At 38.8% G+C, this 20,240-nt stretch overlaps 1 protein-coding gene across 3 annotated transcripts in view; it reads right to left on the bottom strand.

Moving 5' to 3' along the window:
• Nucleotides 1-20,240, bottom strand: part of hdac4 (histone deacetylase 4) — a 212,245-nt gene that overhangs the window by 32,052 nt on the left and 159,953 nt on the right. For all 3 annotated transcript variants that reach the window (XM_061918453.1, XM_061918452.1, XM_061918451.1), the window contains 2 exons: nucleotides 9,085-9,203; nucleotides 887-1,020 (listed from right to left, as the gene is read on the bottom strand). In XM_061918453.1, the coding sequence (XP_061774437.1) occupies nucleotides 887-1,020; nucleotides 9,085-9,203 (253 nt within the window). The remainder of the gene's footprint in view (nucleotides 1-886; nucleotides 1,021-9,084; nucleotides 9,204-20,240) is intronic.

Genomic DNA, 20,240 nt, shown 5'->3' with positions numbered 1-20,240 from the left:
TCCAATCAAGACATATATATATATATATATATATATATATATATATATATGTATATATATATATATATATATATATATATGTATATATATATATATATATATATATATATATATATACATATATATATATATATATATATATATATATATATGTATATATATATATATATATATATATATACATATATATATATATATATATATATATATATATATATATATATATATATATATATATATATATATTCGTATACACACACACACACACACACACACACACACACACACACACACACACACACACACACACACACACACACACACACACACACACACACACACACACAGCCCGGCCCCCGGTCAAATTTTTTAACCCACTGCGGCCCCCGGGTCAAAAGGTTTGGGGCCCCTCGGCATAGATAATTGGGTACTTGGAGTGTGAATCTTTTGGCATCCAACGATTCACTCAGATTCCGATTCCTGGCATGACAATTTGATCCATAATCGATTCTCGATTTCACACCGATTCTTCCATTTTATTATTTATATGGTATATTAGTTATAAAGAAACTTTCTGAAAACAGGTTACAGGTTGGAAAAACTCCTTCTGGTTGAATGGAGATGTCCTGAAAACCTATTTTTAAAGATTAATTCATGTAGAAAAAATATATAGATTATTTTTTTTCATAAATATATTTTTGAAAATGAATCAATTTCAAATTAGGATGAATAAAAATTGCGATTCAGATTTGAATTGATTTTTTTGTGCACCCCTACTATATACTTGATGTGTATTCTTGGCCATCCCTGTATGTACCACTACTATGCAAAGTTGATCTGTATTTCGTGTATTTAGCATGTATTTCTAGAGGATCCTCCATCTTACCTCATTACCAAGCAAAGCCGACACGCAGGCTTCAGAAGCGTCACATATGGCTGTGAGGTCATGACCTCCCTCCAGGGCAAGAACCAGCCGACCGCCTGCCAGGCCCATTAGCTGCCTGGTCAGGTACCCGAAGCCTGGGCACGCAGGAAATGACAGCAAAGAGAAGGGAGAGAAGGAAAACGTATAAGTTGGGGAGGGGTGCAGCGTTACTGAAGCTCTTACTTCCTTTTTGGATCTTGATCAAAGAAACAAGAAAGAAAAAAGGGGGTCGGGGCATGGATTAAAAGAAGGGGTGACGAGGAGAGGAAGAAAGATGGATTTACAGGGGGGATAAAAGATATTATTATCATTATTAATATTTAAGACCTTTTAAGCATTTCATTCATGAGACTGTTTTAAATATACAAGGTATGTACTTTGCCAAACATTCCACTCCCTTGACTGTACCCCATCCCATTTTCCTACAGTCCCCTTTAAGCTATATAACAAATATGAACAAAATTGCACAATTATTGACAACAGCACATACCCAAAACCAGTGAAGTTGGCACGTTGTGTAATTCGTAAATGAAAACAGAATACAATGATTTTTTAAAATCTTTTTCAACTTATATTCAATTGAATAGACTGCAAAGACAAGATATTTAATGTTCGAACTGATATTTTTGGCAAATAAACATTAATGGCAACGTTGGCACAGGGCCATTTTTACCACTGTGTTACAAACCCTGTTTCCATGAGTTGGGAAATTGTGTTAGATGTAAATATAAACGGAATACAATGATTTGCAAATCCTTTGAAACCCATATTCAGTTGACTGCACTACAAAGACGAGATATTTGAGGTTCAAACTCATAAACTTTATGTTCTTTTGCAAATGATAATTAACTTGGAATTTCATGGCTGCAATATGTGCCAAAGTAGTTGGGAAAGGGCATGTTCACCACTGTGTTACATCACCTTTTCTTTTAACAACACTCAATAAACATTTGGGAACTGGGGAAACTAATTGTTGAAGCATTGAAAGTGGAATTCTTTCCCATTCTGGTTTTATGTAGACCTTCAGTCGTTCAACAGTCCGGGGTCTCCGCTGTTGTGTTTTACGCTTAATAATGCGCCACACATTTTCGATGGGAGACAGTTCCAAACTGTAGGTGAGCCATGAAAGTACCCGCACTCTTTTACTATGAAGCCACGTGGCTTGGCAAAATATGTTGCTCCAAAACCTGTGTGGACCATTCAGCATTAATGGTGCCTTCACAGATGTGTAAGTTACCCATGCCTTGGACACTAATAATACATCCCCATACCATCAAAGATGCTGGCTTTCGAACTTTGCGCCTATAACAATCCGGATGGTTATTTTCCTCTTTGTTCTGGAGGACACCAAGTCCATAGTTTCCAAATTTAATTTGAAATGTGGACTCGTCAGACCACAGAACACTTTTAGATAAGCTCTGGCCCAGTGAAGCCGTCAGTGTTTCTGGGTGTTGTTGATAAATGGCTTTCGCTTTGCATAGTAGAGTTTTAACTTGCACTTACAGATAGAGCGACCAACTGTAGTTACTGACATTGGTTTTATGAAGTGTTCCTGAGCCCGTGTGGTGATATCCTTTACACACTGATGTCGGTTTTTGATGCAGTACCACCTGAGGGTTCAAAGGTCCGTAAAATCATCACTTACGTGCAGTGATTTCACCAGATTCTCTGAACCTTTTGATGATTTTACGGACCGTAGATGGTAAAATCCCTAAATTCCTTGCAATAGCTCGTTGAGAAATGTTGTTATTAAACTGTTGTACAGTTTGCTCACGCATTTGTTCACAAAGTGGTGACCCTCGCCCCATCCTTGTTTGTGAATGACTGAACATTTCATTAAAGCTGCTTTTATACCCAATCATGGTACCCAGCCTGTTCACCTATGCGATGTTCCAAATAAGGGTGTGATGAGCATTCCTCAACTTTTCTCAGTCTTTTTTGCCACTTGTGCCACCTTTTTTTAAACAGGTAGCAGGCATCAAATTCCAAATGAGCTAATATTTGCAAAAATTAAAGTTTTCCAGTTCGAACGTTAAATATCTTGTCTTTGCAGTCCATTCAATCGAATATAGGTTGAAAAAAGGTTTTGCTAATCATTTTATTCTGTTTTTATTTACGATTTACACAACGTGCCAACTTCACTGGTTCTGGGTTTTGTAAATCAGCGAACACTTTGAATAAGTGGCGTTGCCATCAATATTCTAAAATCAAGGAGATTACAGAAAAAAATATGAGGAAAACATACATTATTGCATTATTCATATTAGCTAAGTTAAATGTAGGATTTTTTTATTTTCACTAACATATACTCCATTGTTTCCACACAATAATTCTGTTAACTATTAATTGTCATTTTGACTAAGCTATTTCCAGCTCCATCAATCAATTACACATTTTTGTCTTTTACATTAAAATATTAGGTCATAATTGCCATTACAGATGTGCATTAGCCAGTGTTTAATTCATTTTAGCACGACAAAAAATATAAAATTATATGTATTTATTAGATAAATGGCATGATGCCATTTCCATGATCACTAGTGGTAATGGTGTGTAGTGTGCATATGTATAAATATATTTTTAATTTATGTATATACAAGTTCATTAAGTTTGTACATAGAGTGAACAGGTAGTTCTACCCCAGAATAATTCATGATTAGAAAAAAGGGGTAGGATTGAATAAGTATAAACTTGTTCTCATTCTTTTTCAAATATGTAGAACAATAAAAAAAAAAAAAATTCCAATGCTCATTTGTTTTCGTTTTTTATATTCCATTGTTTTCATTTTGTTATAATGGCTTTTATGGCTATAGCACTGTATTGGATCTTTATTTTTTTTTACATATTCGAAAAAAAATTAATTATATATATATACATACATACATATGCATATATATATACATGTATATATATACATATACATATATATATATATATATATATATATATATATATATATATACGGACGTGACGAGGTTGGTACTAGGTGGGGATTGAACCAGGGACCCTCGGGTTGCGCACGGCCACTCTACCACTGCGCCACGCCTTCCCACTTGAAGTTCATATGTGAGTAAAAGGAGGTGGCAAAATACTTTTGGCATTTTAGTGTATCTACAAATGCAGCTGTCAAAACCACAATAGAGTCTTTCTTTCATTCCGGTGTGTAAAAACACATTCGAACAAATAATGTGAAATAAATACGTTATTGGTTATCGGTATCGGTTTTAAAAAGTTTGAAATTATTAATAACAGATTAAAAAAAAAAAAAAAGTACAATGAGTAGAGGAATGAATCTTTGGGCACCAAGTGATTCCAACTGATTCCGATTCTTGGAATGACGAGTCGATTCAGAATCGATTTTCGATTCAACATGATTCTTAATTCAAACCGATTTTTATGTATTATTTGGTATAATAATAAAATTTTAACACCTTCAGGGTCCTTCTGATTGCAGGAAGAAGGTCTTTCCAAAAACAGATTTTTCTTTAAACATTTAAAATATATATATATATATATATATATATATATATATATATATATATATATATATATATATATATATATATATATATATATTCAAAGTTATTTTGTTTCTGGTTATTTTTCTAATCGATTTAAAAAAAAAATTAAGGATTAATTAAAGATCGGTATGAACAAGACTCGCAATTTTAATTTTTTGGGACACTCCTAATAAGTTCAGTAGAATCAATATGTCAGCCTTTTAATGGCATTTTGCTTCAATGTGTTCAATTTTGGATGTTTGTTTAGGTATTTTCTGCAGGGTGCCACCTACTCTGTGGCCTAGTGGTTAGAGTGTCCGCTCGGCCGAGTCATACCAAAGACTGTAAAAATGGGACCCATTACCTTCCTGCTTGGCACTCAGCATCAAGGGTTGGAATTGGGAGTTAAATCACCAAAAATGATTCCCGGGCGTGGCCACCGCTGCTGCCCACTGCTCCCCTCACCTCCCAGGGGGTGAAAAAGGGGATGGGTCAAATGCAGAGGAAAAATTTCACCACACCCAGTGTGTGTGTGACAATCATTGATACTTTAACTTTAATTTAAATCAGGGGTCGGGAACCTTTTTGGCTGAGAGAGCCATGAAAGCCAAATATTTCAAAATGTATTTCCGTGAGAGTCATATCATATTATTTAACACTGAATACAACTAAATGTGTGCATTTTTAAATAACACCAACATTTTTAGAGTATGATAAGTCTCTTATTCTTTTTATTAACATTGTTATTCTGAAGCTAACCAATAATAAATCAAATGTCATGTCTGTTGATCATGTTTTTGTTTGGCCATGTGCTGTTTGTCCTTTGGACTCTTTAAGTTCCTGTTTTTTCCACTTCCTTGTCTTGTTTCCTTGGTTACTCATTTTGTCCACCTGTCTCTGGTGGACCAAATGCACGCTCACCTGCTTCCCAAGCACTAATCTGAGGCAGTATTTAAGCTCGTCTTTGCCAGTCAGTCGCCCTGGCGTCAATGTGATCTTTTCTTGCTCTGTGCTGACTTGTTTCATGCCTTGCCATAGTTTTGTGCTTCATGCCATGCAAAGTAAGTTTTGTTTGATTTATGTTAATAGTCTGTTTATGCTTTAGCTTTGTTCTTTATCCCAAGTTGTGCCTCCACTGTGAGCGATTGTTGTTTGTATCTTTTTTTAGTTTAAATTAAATCACGTTTTTACCCAAATGCCATGCCCCGAGTAGTCCGTCTGCCTTCCTGGGAGAACGACCCTGCAGCAAGCTGTGACCCCCCCATTGTGACATAAAATACTTGTTACCATTAATGCGACTTCTTGAACAGGTGCGGTAGAAAACGGATGGATGGATTTAAATGCATGAGAATGTTTTATATTTTGCACGTTATTTTTAGCACTGTGATTACCAGCGAAATTATTCATAATTATCGCGTTAAGCAATGTCAGCTAAGATTTATCTGAGAGCCAGATGCAGTCATCAAGAGAGCCACATCTGGCTCTAGAGCCATAGGTTCCCTACCCATGATTTAAATCATATAAACAAACAATCCAAGCTCTGGGGCGACACCCCTGATTTATGTATTTACGTATTTATACTACGGGTCTTTAGGTTATTTTTGCATTTTCAAAACAGTCAAAAAAAGTACTGCAAATGGAATGCAATAATGATTAAGGTATGGTTTATTTCCAGCATGTAACAAGTACATTTGCACTTCCAAATGTCTGAAAAGGAGTAGGAAGAACCAGAACTAATACTTTGTCCACGTACATTTTGTTTTACTTTTATAGCTGTATGTAGGAATGGCAATTGGTTGCATCAGCTCTCTGTCTATCTATGTTGGCCCTGTGATGAGGGGGTGACTTGTCCAGGGTGTAAGCTGCCGTCCGCCTAAATGCAGCTGGGATAGGCTCCAGCAACCCCCGTAACCCCGGGAGGCACAAATGGTAGAAAAATGGATGGATGGGATGGAGCTCTGGGCTCTTTTAGCGTCTTTTACGTCCGTTGTGTTTTGTGATGTGTCCCTCTTGTTTTCATGTGTTTTTTTCCTTATTTATTGGGGGGAACTTTTTGTATCTACACCACAACCACATAATTTCCCCATTGTGAGATGAATAAAGTTTGTCCGATCCTATCCCACAATGGGTACAAATACATTCTGATGAATGGGTTCTCATTGCGTGAGGCGCTACATAAATCCAATCCGTTACAATGATCATTATGAAAGCCCCAGTAAATAACTTTCAGTTTTGGTTTGAGTTTGATGGCGCCAGTGGACCGAAGCGGTCAAGTTTTGCCAGAAGACGACCACATTTCCCGTGATGACTAATGCATATAACGTAATTCGTTGTAATATTGGTACAAATAGTACGTCTCTAATGGATATGTTGATGTTATATATCAGACACTATCAAGAGATGATCTTGGATTGGGCTACAAACATGACGCTACTACAAACCCCGTTTCCAAATGAGTTGGGAAATTGTGTTAGATGTAAATATAAAGGGAATACAATGATTTGCAAATCCTTTTCAACCCATATTCAATTGAATGCACTAGAAAGACAAGATATTTGATGTTCAAACTCATAAACTTAATTTTTTTTAGCAAATAATAATTAACTTAGAATTTCATGGCTGCAACACGTGCCAAAGTAGTTGGGAAAGGGCATGTTCACCACTATGTTACATCCCCTTTTCTTTTGATAAATAAACTCAATAAATGTTTGGGAACTGAGGAAACTAATTGTTGAAGCTTTGAAAGTGTAATTCTTTCCCATTCTTGTTTTATGTAGAGCTTCAGTTGTTCAACAGTCCGAGGTCTTCGCTGTCGTATTTTACGCTTCATAATGCGTCACACATTTTCGATGGGAGACAGGTTCGGACTGCAGGCGGGCCAGGAAAGTACCCGCACTCTTTTTTAAGAAGCCAAACTGTTGTAACACGTGCTGAATGTGGCTTGGCATTGTCTTGCTGAAATAAGCAGGGGCGTCCAGGAAAAAGACGGCGTTTAGATGGCAGCATATGTTGTTCCAAAACCTGTATGTACCCTTCAGCATTAATGGTGCCTTCACATATGGTTAAGTTACCCATGCCTTGGGCACTAATGCACCCCCATACCATCACAGATGCTGCATTTTGAACTTTGCGTCGATACAAAAGTCTGGATGTTTCGCTTCCCCTTTGGTCCGGATGACACAATGTCAAATATTTCCAAAAACAATTTGAAATGTGGACTCGTCAGACCACAGAACACATTTCCACTTTGCATCAGTGCATCTTAGATGATCTCGGGCTCAGAGAAGTTGGCGGCGTACCTGGATGTTGTTGATAAATTGCTTTCGCTTTGCATAGTAGAGCTTTAACTTGCACTTACAGATGTAGCGACAAACTTTATGTAATGACAATGGTTTTCTAAAGTGTTCCTGAGCCCATGTGGTGATATCCTTTCGAGATTGATGTCGGTTTTTGATACTGTGCCGTCCGAGGGATCGAAGGTCACGGTCATTCAATGTTGGTTTCCGGCCATGCCGCTTACGTGGGGTGATTTCTCCAGGTTCTCTGAACCTTTTGATGATATTATGGACCGTAGGTGTTGAAATCCTTAAATTTTGTGCAATTGCACTTTGAGAAACGTTGTTCTTAAACTGTTTGACTATTTGCTCACGCAGTTGTGGACAAAGGGGTGTACCTCGCCCCATCCTTTCTTGTGAAAGACTGAGCATTTTTTGGGAAGCTGTTTTTATACCCAATCATGGCACCCACCTGTTCCCAATTAGCCTGCACACTTGTGGGATGTTCCAAATGAGTGTTTGATGAGCATTCCTCAACTTTATCAGTATTTATTGCCACCTTTCCCAACTTCGTTGTCACGTGTTGCTGGCATCAAATTCTAAAGTTAATGATTATTTGCAAAACAAAAATGTTTGAACATCAAATATGTTGTCTTTGCTGCATATTCAACTGAATATGGGTTGAAAGTTTTTAGCAAATCATTGTATTCCGTTAATATTTACATCTAACACAATTTCCCAACTCATATGGAAACGGGGTTTGTAACAAGAATATATCGGGCAAGATGCAGGTAAGAAGCAAAGAAAGACCGGCGGGAATTTTTTTTCCGAAGGAAGTAGGTGTGAAACTATCACACTGGTGGCTATTGCTACCACACACATTTCTGATAGCTAACGTTAGCTTTATCATTTTGATTTGAGCTTCGAAAGTCGATTACCAGTTCAACATTAACAGAGCCAGGGCAACATTGGTCTGAAATTCCTGCTCTTTGAGCTGATGCAGTGAGTGAAAGCTGGGGCAATGTTGATCCTGACTGTCATTTTATCCGGGTAAGCTCTTTTTTTCTTATTTTTTGGAGTATTTGTTCTTGTTCTTCTTGTTTTAATTGTCTGGCAGCACGTAGGTTTTCGCATTGACGAAGAGGTAAAGGGGGAGTGACATATGCCATAAAGCAAATCATTTAATTTGTAGTTTTTTATGTGGCACCCTCCGCCAAGATCTTTGAGTGCCAGTAAAAGTGATACAGACCCCCTCAGTCCATGACAGAGGGTGCCATTCAACAAGTTGTAAGTCCCTGTATCATCCCAAAAGTGATGAAAATATTTTATCAAGTCTGAAAAGTTACTTAGCGCTGCTTTAATTGGTCAATTGGTCAGTACTTACATTTGGCAGTCAGGTTGTATCCACCTAGTGGTGGAGCATGTCCGTCCACTGGATCAAAACCAGAAGATACCAGAACCACATCTGGTGCAAACTCATTGGCAATGGGCATCACCACTGTCCTACAGACAACGACAAGGTAAATAGAGATTATTTAAATGTGTATATTTCATGCTGTTGTTACAAACAATGTTCATTTTGTTCCAACAGTGATGAATGACGTTGCTAAAGAACACCCATAAGACCTGAAAGAGTAAAGACGAGTAACCATAAATCATGTTTCTCAAGATCCGAACTTCTCCTATGAACTTTTCTGCGAGGTTTCTCACGATTTCATTGACAGATATTTTTGTATTTGCAGGATCTGTATTCATGTGAAAAGGCTGGCTGACCGATACGGTTACTGACAAGGCCAAACATGAATTCTTCCAAGATACACAACATTGCCTGAGAAAACTGTCACTCCACCCTTTCCTAAGTGCAATCAAAACCGCAAAATCCGGATCAGCAAATGATGAAGGAAAAAAAATGGAAGAACAATTCATTATATGCCTGTTTAATGGGGCTCTGGCATTTTAAAGTAGATTTCCCTGCCGTATTCCTATTATGTGACTCATGTCAAGTGAGGGAAAAGTCAGTACACAAAGTGATACCAAGGATAGGATAGCACTTTGTTGTCATTGCATTTAAAAAGTACAACGGAATGACATTTTCAGCACAGAGCAGACATACAGTCGCGGTCAAAAGTTGACATAGACTTGTAAAGAACATAATGTCATGGCTGTCTTGAGTCTCCAATAATTTCTACAACTCTTATTTTTTGTGATAGAGTGATTGGAGTACAATGGTGTTCCTTTGATTAAAGGCCTCACTGTTTCTCCTCCAAGCATATTGCATAATTTTTGTTTCATCTGACCACAGAATTTTCCTCCAGAAGGTCTTATCTTTGTATATGTGATGTCAGAATGAACAAGAATTGAGCTGTTTGGCCACAATACCCAGCAATATGTTTGGAGGAGAAAGGGGGAGGCCTTTAATCCCAAGAGCACCATTCAAACTGTCAAGCATGGTGGTGGTAGTATAATGCTCTAGGTCTATTTTGCTGCCAATGGAACTGGTGCTTTACAGAGCGTAAATGGGACAGTGAAAAAAGGAGGATCACCTCCAAATTCTTCAGGACAACCTAAAATCATCAAACGGGAGGTTGGGTCTTGGGCGCAGATTGGGTTTTCCAACAGGACAATGACCCCAAACACATGTCAAAAGTGACAAATAAATGGCTTAATCAGGCTAGAATTAAGGTTTTAGAATGGCCTTTCTAAAGTCCTGACTTAAACGTGTGGACAATGCTGAAGAAACAAGTCCATGTCAAAAAACCAACACATTTAGCTGAATTGCACCAATTTTGTCAAGAGTAGTGGTCAAAAATTCAACCTGAAGCTTACCAGAAGCTTATGGATGGCTACCAAAAGCATATTATTGCAGTGCACTTTCCAAGGGACATGTAACCAAATCTTAACATTGCTGTATGTATACTTTTGACCCAGCAGATTTGGTCACATTTTCAGTGGACCCATAATAAATTCATTAAAGAACCAAACTCCATGAATGTTTTTTTGTGACAAACAACTATGTGTATATAAATATATATATATATATATATATATATATACATATGTATATATATATATATGTATATATATATATATGTATATATATATGTATATATATATATATATATATATATATATATATATATATATATGTGGGAAAAATCACAAGACTACTTCATCTCTACAGAACTGTTTCATGAGGGGTTCCCTTAATCGTCAGGAGATTTTAATGGAAGCATTCACATACAATGGTTTATATAGGGCACAGAGTGGGTAGGTACAGGCAGGCGTAGAGGCGTGATGATTGGCTCATGTGTTACCTAGGAGGTGTTTCCGTCTGTGACGGCATGCTGATATAATTTCACTGCGCTTGTTGAGGGATGACAGGTCTGGGTGATGTATAATAAACAGTTTCTCTTTTAAGCATAGGTTGCATATATATATATATATATATATATATATATATATATATATATATATATAGAGAGAGAGACAGAGATAGAGAGAGCGAGAGAGAGAGAGGTGATAAGGAATCTTCATTCTCTCGTTTTACTTCTTTAACCACAAACACACATGAATAAGAGTCCTTATTCAGTGTAAACAATACCACATGCATTTCTAGAACTGGTCATTGGGAAAATTTGGAGGCCGTCATACACCATCCTTCAGGAGAAACGGTTATAATTGCATGTGTGCAAAGTACAGGAGATACTTCTAAAAGTGGACGGGCGTGGTGAATGACAACTGTTTGTGTGCAAACACGGCATGCGGCTTTTGCAGAGAGGGGAATGCACCACGCACACGACATTGAGCGTTCAATACGTACCGTAGGTGCACAAATGTAATATCGGACTATGAAAATGAGCAGGCTTTTTTTCTCTCTCTTAAAATAATGAGCCAAAATTTAATTAGCTATGAACACAAATTTATTGGACATGTTGCGTTTTGGCAGGAAGGCTCGGCAGGGTTTCACTGTTGCTGTTTGTGGGTGAGATACTTGCTCTTACTTTGGGGGCGACCATATTTTGGGTTGTTGACCACCAAATTATACCCCTTAACTGGGCACACCACACACCTCCCCTACCACCACCACAACATAATACTCATATCTGTACACAGCTGTCTCGGGAAGGAAGGAGGTATTATTAGAAAAATGTTGGACACAGATTGAGTATGTTGTCGCATGTTACAATGCATCCGGCAGCATTACAGAACAAAGAATGAATAAGATTAAGGATTAGAATGGTAGATAGAATTAGAGAGAAAAAAGGATGATACAACTATTATAGACTGAACACTTTGTTTACAATTAAAGATATATATATATATATATATATGGGGTGTGGGAAAAAATCGATTCGAATACGAATCGTGATTCTCACGTTGTGCGATTCAGAATCGATTCTCATTTGAAAAAAAAAAACGATTTTTTAATTTTTTTTCATTTTTGATTTTTTTTTATCAATCCAACAAAACAATACACAGCAATACCATAAAAATGCAATCCAATTCTAAAACCAAACCTGACCCAGCAACACTCAGAACTGCAATAAACAGAGCAATTGAGAGGAGACACAAACACGACACAGAACAAACCAAAAGTAGTGAAACAAAAATAGATATTATCAACAACAGTATCAATATTAGTTATAATTTCAGCATAGCAGTGATTAAAAATCCCTCATTCTTATAATTATAAGTTTGACAACACACTGTGTCCAATGATTTCACAAAGATAAAATACGTCGTATTTTTTGGTTTGTTTAATAGTTAAAACAAATTTACATTATTGCAATCAGTTGATAAAACATTGTCCTTTACAATTATGAAAGCTTTTTTAAAAAGATATACTAATTTGCTAGCATGTCAGCAGACTGGGGTAGATCCTGCTGAAATCCTATGTATTGAATGAATACAGAATCGCTTTGAATCGAAAAATATCGTTTTTGAATAGAGAATCGCGTTGAATCGAAAAAAATCGATATATAATCAAATCACGACCCCAAGAATCGATATTAATTGAATCATGGGACACTCAAAGATTTGCAGCCCTAATATACAATTTTATATATATATATATATATATATATATATATATATATATATATATATAAAACAAGGGCTGTCAAAGTTAACATGTTAAAGTAAGAATTGGGGATTAATTCTTCCTTCATTCGCACCTTCTTTCTCTCGTATTACGTGACAATATGTGATGTGTGTAAGAAGGTGCGCTTACTGTCTGTGAGAAGGAGGGACAAAAAAGAGCGATGTCATGACTTGGACTATGGTGTGGTTTGTTTTCCCGAGGTGCAAAGCGGCTGGATCAGACACGATGTGAAGGTAACTACCTATTTTTTATCTTGACTCAAAAAAGGAACAAACGAAAAGCGCTCACAGAGGAGGTACAAAAACTTGGCTATGAAACAAAACTATTAATAAAACATAAACTACGGACATAAAACAAAACTTGCAAACTATGGCATGAATAACAAAACTTACGGGGAATGAGAAAAGAGCATAGATCATCAGCATGGAGTAAGGGTGTGTAGAGGATGATGTCGCCAGGCTAACTGCCTGGCAACTACAGGCTTAAATGGTGCTGTGGTGCTTGAAAACAGGTGTGTGAGTCGTGAGGACAGGTGAACTGATTGGCAGGCATAGAAACAAAACAATGGAGTGAAAAAACAGGAACTAATGGAGTCTTGAAGTAATCTAACTCAACTAAACAAAACATGATCAGAAAGACGTGACAAGCGAGAAGAGCGTGTAATGTAATGCCCACAGCTAAAAGCAACTGAGTAAGAATGTATACTCGAATATTACGATATAGTCATTTTGTATATCGTGTGTATTGATATATTGTCCAGGCCTAGTGTTAAGCAATGTCAGCTACGATTTATCTGAGAGCCAGATGCAGTCATCAAAAGAGCCACATCTGGCTCGAGACCCATAGGTTCCCTACCCCTGCCCTAACCCAAGCCCTAAACCTAACCTCCTAACCCTGCACGGGAGACATTTTCACCCCTATACATCATTACGAAGAAACTGTAGGATTATTAAAATATGATAAACCACAACCATCACTACGCCTCTTGAATGGCGGATTCAGGTTACAATCACACACCCTAATAAGCTTTCCGAGGGTGCAGTGCACACCAAAGCAGCCAACGAAAACTTAAATAGCAAAGCTTCAGGGCTTCCCCTCAGTTCATAAAAAAAAAGGAAAGGAGAACGGGAGACAAAAGAGGGAATGAGAGTAAAAGAAAAAAAAATAAAACACTCACACACGCACACTTCAAAGCCATGTCATCTGGTTCTGCGGAGAACCGGTTTTGAATTAGGTTTAATTCTCCTCCCCTCCTTATGGTGAACGAGCAAGTGAAAGGAGGTGAATGAGAGAGAGAGGGCGCTTCTGGTATTCATTAGACCCAATATTCTTATCTTTTTTCTCTGTGCTTTCTTGCGGCTCAAACTTGATCCCCTGCAAAAGCCACGTGGCACAGGCCAGCGGTAGAGGAAGGAGGCGCAGACCGCAAGGTATGCATCCCAAAAAGCGGAGTAAGACAGCACTGCAACACAGATGAACAAAAGCGAAGTGGAGAAAACACAAATTTGTGGCCCCTTGGGACGGAAAAATATTACAATTAAAGTACTTGCAAATATGAGATATCCTATTACTGCCAAGGTGCGTTTGGGCAAGACACTCAGAATTAGAACTCAGAATAGACAGAATTTCTAGGCGCAGTCAGGGCTTTGAGGGGATCCGGATTGGTGGCTGCAGGATTAGGTCTCTGCTATTTGCAGATAAGTGGGTTGTACTTGTATAGCGCTTTTCTACCTTCAAGGTACTCAAAGCGCTTTGACACTACTTCCACATTTACCCATTCACACACACATTCACACACACTGATGGAGGGAGCTGCCATGCAAGGCACCAACCAGCACCCATCAGGAGCAAGGGTGAAGTGTCTTGCTCAGGACACAACGGACGTGTCGAGGTTGGTACTAGGTGGGATTTGAACCAGGGACCCTCGGGTTGCGCACGGCCACTCTCCCACTGCGCCACGCCCAGATGATGTGGTCCTGATGGCTTCATCTGGCCAAGATCTTCAGCTCTCACTGGATCGGTTCGCAGCCGAGTGTGAAGTGACTGGGCTGAGAATCAGCTCCTCCAAGTCAGAGTCCGTGGTTCTCGCCCGGAAAAAGGTGGAGTGCCATCTCCAGGCTGGGGAGGAGATCTTGCCCCAAGTGGAGGAGTTCAAGTACCTCGGAGTCTTGTTAATGAGTGAGGGAAGAGTGGATCGTGATATCGGCAGGCGGATCGGTGCGGCGTCTTCAGTAATGCGGACGGTGTATCGATCCGTTGTGGTGAAGAAAGAGCTGAGCCGGAAGTCAAAGCTCTCAATTTACGGTCGATCTACGTTCCCATCCTCACCTATGGTCAAGATCTTTGGGTTATGACCGAAAGGGCAAGATCACGGGTACAAGCGGACGAAATGAGTTTCCTCCGCCGGGTGGCAGGGCTCTCCCTTAGAGATAGGGTGAGAAGCTCTGCCATCCGGGAGGGACTCAAAGTAAAGCCGCTGCTCCTTCACATCGAGAGGAGCCAGATGAGGTGGTTCGGGCATCTGGTCAGGATGCCACCCCGGACGCCTCCCTAGGGAGGTGTTTCGGGCACGTCCGACCGGTAGGAGGCCACGGGGAAGACTCAGGACATGTTGGGAAGACTATCTCTCACGGCTGGCCTGGGAACGCCTCGGAATCCCCCAGGAGGAGCTGGACGAAGTTGCTGGGGAGAGGGAAGGCTGGGCTTCCCTGCTTAGGCTGCTGCCCCCGCGACCATACCTCATATAAGCGGGAGTAGATGGATGGATGGATGGCACTCAGAATTAAAAACACAATTGATAAGCGGGTATCAGTGTTTTGTTAAGTGTTGCGGTGCAACATCATTGGTATTTCTGTAGTATGTTTCTGCAAAGCAGGAGGCTCAATTATTAAACAATTTAATATCTGGATGACTGTAACGCGTGCAGAAGAGCTATGACTTGTTGAGATAGGTGTCCTTTTACAGGCTTAAACATTATTCAAAAATGCAACGGCCTACAGAGAAGAATGGGGTCTTAGACCATAATAAGAATCCAGACCCATGCCCCCCAACCCTTCAAGCTACTAGATGGTTCGATTAGGCTTTCTTACTTTGTCGAGAAGATCTTGTCAATTCAGTTGAACACCAGTTTTATTAATTCCATGTTCTTAGATTTCGAATAACAATGCAAATGAGAGGCTAATAGAAAGTTAACCAGTTGGCCCTCTTCCAGAATAAACATATTACAGTAAGCAAATCACATAAACACCAAGAAAACGCATTATGTATTCATAATTCATTCAAATGTACGAAGACTGACACATAATACATTTGTTGCATCTGTTTCGTTGATTTGATGATTGCTCATTTCTGAAACCAATGTGCTGAGATGCCTGCACACCTGCCTGATACATCTTGGTTTTGTTCCACAAGACTAATTTGTAGGGATGCACTGATATGAAACCGAAAATGAGGAAACAAAGGCCGAAAACTGAAACACCTTAATGTTTCAGTTTCAGTCATAAAGTCATGAATGCCATTGCATTTATGACTTTATGACTGACCTCAATCAACTGGTAACACTTTAGTATGGGGAACATATTCACCATTAATTAGTTGCTTATAAACATGCAAAAGAGTAACATATTGGCTCTTAATTAGTCATTATTTAGAACTTCTTAATGCCTTATTCTGCATGGCCTTATTATACAAACAGTAAGTAATCAACTAAGAGTCTTCCCTCAATAACCTAAGAATTATTGCTTATTAGTAACGCTAACCCTAACCTAACATTTACCATGAATTGATTAACGTGCACCCCGACTTAAACAAGTTGAAAATCTTATTCGGGTGTTACCATTTAGTGGTCAATTGTATGGAATATGTACTGTACTGTGCAATCTACTAATAAAAGTTTTAATTAATCAATCAATCAACCCTAATCCTAACCCTAACCCTTATATTTTCCCCTAGTGTCCAAATAACTCAAAATTAAGTCTTTGTTACTTGGAATATGTTCCCCATACTAAAGTGTTACCAACAACAATACTATTTTGAAAATATTTACAATTGGTATTCCAAAATTACAAAATAAAAATAACATGATATATTCAAATATATTATATAATAATAACAAAAACATAATTTAGCCTGCTCAGTAGCTTTGTGGTTAGAGTGTCTATAAAAACGGGACCCATTATCTCCCTGCTTGGCACTGAGCATCAAGGGTTGGAATTGGAGGTTAAATCACCAAAATAATTCCCGAGCGTGGCCACCGCTGCTGCTCACTGCTCCCCTCACCTTCTAAGGGGTGGAACAAGGGGATGGGTCAAATGCAGAGGGTCATTTCACCACACCTAGTGGTAGCAGTGGTACTTTTTAAAGGATTGGCGAAATACTGAATGGCGCCTGACACTGATTGAACTCCTGAGGAGAGGTCAACAGGAAGTGTTGTTCAACTGCAGCGAAACTAGATATTGGAAAAACGCTCGGCTTTGTCCCGCCCGTCGGACAATGAGCATTTTTCAAGTTACATTTCATCGTCTCGAGTTCATCTGAAGACTTTTTCAATCCTTTTAGTGACTTTTACTTTAATAAAAACAACTGGTGAAAAATACAGAATTCTTAGTCAATCAATCAATCAATGTTTATTTATATAGGCCCAAATCACAAATGTCTCAAAGGACTGCACAAATCATTACGACTACAACATCCTTGGAAGAACCCACAAAAGGGCAAGGAAAACTCACACCCAGTGGGCAGGGAGAATTCACATCCAGTGGGACGCCAGTGACAATGCTGACTATGAGAAACCTTGGAGAGGACCTCAGATGTGGGCAACCCCCCCCCTCTAGGGGACCGAAAGCAATGGATGTCGAGCGGGTCTAACATGATAGTGTGAAAGTTCAATCCATTGTGGCTCCAACACAGCCGCGAGAGTTCAGTTCAAGCGGATCCAAGACAGCAGCGAGAGTCCCGTCCACAGGAAACCATCTCAAGCGGAGGCGGATCAGCAGCGTAGAGATGTCCTCAACCGATACAGGCGAGCGGTCCATCCTGGGTCCCGACGAGCGGTCCATCCTGGGTCTCGACTCTGGACAGCCAGTACTTCATCCATGGTCATCGGACCGGACCCCCTCCACAAGTAATACTGTATTGTTATTGGAGACTGTACTGATGTTTGGAGAATTTATGTCGCCAACTTCCACAAAGGAACGTGTTTACAGCGTCCCAAAGATGGCCAGCTTTTTTCAACATATTTTAAAACGACACCAACTCAGATTGGCGCGTTAGTACCCCAGATCTCCCCGAAAGGCGGCGGCATTCTCCCAAAACCGCCATAAAAAATGTAAGATGTTTATTTTTTGCAGTCTTTGGCACAAATTGCCAAGCTGCCATGAACCACCATCGAATGTGCAAACACCCCTTTAAGAGTTCCACGTTACACGTTTTGCAGAAGACTGTGCCGGGTCTATCTCAGGCGTAATGAGGTAGATCTACATTGTAGACATGTTGCCCACACTCCACTCTACACAGTGTTGCTTTACGTTGCTGCTGTTTCGGTAATAAAAGTTTTCAGTGCCCGGGTGACATCCGGTCTGAAGCTGCTGCAATCAGGGCGTTGTTTTGTAAGCCATCATCACGTATGTACGTGCGTGCATGTAATGTCATCCCTGTTGTTTTTCAAAGTGAGGGTAGGAATTACCAGGGCGCCTTTTGCTACACTGGTTTCGCTGTGGTGTTTTCAGTAAGGCCGTTGCACAGGCAGTTGAATCGTTGATAAGAATAGTTTTTGGTTGGCGAGCAAACACATTCCAATAGGTTGTCAACAATTGTTCATTGTGGCTCTCAAATTGATCAAAATTTTGCCTCGCAGACTGGAAAGCTTCTCCGATATGTTCTCCAATTTGCGATTCAATTCCGAGATTGCCAAAGTCTGAGTGCTCACAGCTCTGCCCATTTTGCCCATCGCAACAGGCAGCCTTTGGGCTCCTTTATAGGCTGCAATCGTCTTCAGAATTTGTCAGTAGACCAGACCAACTCTCACTCCAATCAGCAGATGACCTGTTATCACAGTTCCAAATAGATATATATCTTAATTTTTTTTCAAAGGAGATAACTGCCAGTCTCAGGACTCGCCACTTCTCCTGAGATTTAATAATAATAATAATGTATAGACAAAAGTGTATATTATATATATTGTATTTATATAGGTGTGTGTGTGTGTGTGTGTGTATATATATATGATGGATGTGTGTGTATTTTTTGTATATGCATGTGTGTATGTTTGTGTATGTATGTGCTTATGTGTGTATATGTATGTATTGTATGTATGTATATATATATATATATATATATATATATATATATATATATATATATATATATATAATTTGTGTATGTGTGTGTATATGTGTGCATATGTATATATGTAAGTGTGTGTGAATTTAAATGTATTATATATATAGATAATCTATAGCGTCTACCTAGCAACCACTGAATTATATATATTATTGTATTATATATTGTATAGGGGTGGGACCTAATAAATTTACTTCTTCCCACTTCCTTTTGAGCCAATCTTGACATCTACAAAAGATTAGTCACATGTAATGTTTACAATGTAGGTGTAAATATAATGTATATATATATTCCTTTTGTATTTTATGTAATTCTCTTGTTTTGTTTGCATGGCTCAAAATAAACCATTCCTTCATTCATTCATTCATTCATGTATCCGGCAGCAAACTTCCCGACAGGACAGGCAATGAACCTGTTCTACTTGTCGAGAAGATCTTGTCAATTCGGTTCAGACATCAGTTTATCAACTCCATACTCTCTTAGATTATAAAGAACAGTGGAAATGAGAGGCTAATAGAAAGACAAGACAGGGACAAAGAGCAAGGCAGGGAGTATAGGAGAGGAAGGGGGAAATGTGTCTGCCTTCGTTCAGAGCCAGCAATTAACAAACACGGCCAAGATGTTAAAAATGATACATGTAATCATTTTTAAAAGTGACTCCAAACATTAAAGGGTCACAACATATTATTTCTAGGTAAGTTGGTGAATAGTACCAAGTAAATCCACAGTATATACTAATGCTATGGCTACAACGTGTAGGCGGGCATCAATGACACAATCTGTTTTTTCCATTCCATCCTGGTAGCTAAACGGAAATGGTAATATCCATTCAACCCAGACTGTGCTCATCTCTCCTTTGGGAATTGTACTTCTGCAAATGCAATCCGGGACTTAAAAGTGTGAAAATTAGTATGCAAAACGTTGCCAATGATACCTCAAAAATATGTCTGTGTTTTTAATTGTTTCTATTTCACATAATAAAGACTTCGGGTTTGTTACTTTTTCTGACATCGTAAGTAATATAGAATTGCAAATGCACCAATCAAAGCAGTGTGGATAAAAGCTTGCAATTTCATGTCTTTGTGTCAAATTATAGCATC

This window comes from Nerophis ophidion, linkage group LG13, assembly GCF_033978795.1.
Source record: "Nerophis ophidion isolate RoL-2023_Sa linkage group LG13, RoL_Noph_v1.0, whole genome shotgun sequence".
Classification (NCBI taxonomy): Eukaryota; Metazoa; Chordata; class Actinopteri; order Syngnathiformes; family Syngnathidae; genus Nerophis; species Nerophis ophidion.
This window is presented reverse-complemented; position numbering and strand designations above follow the sequence as displayed.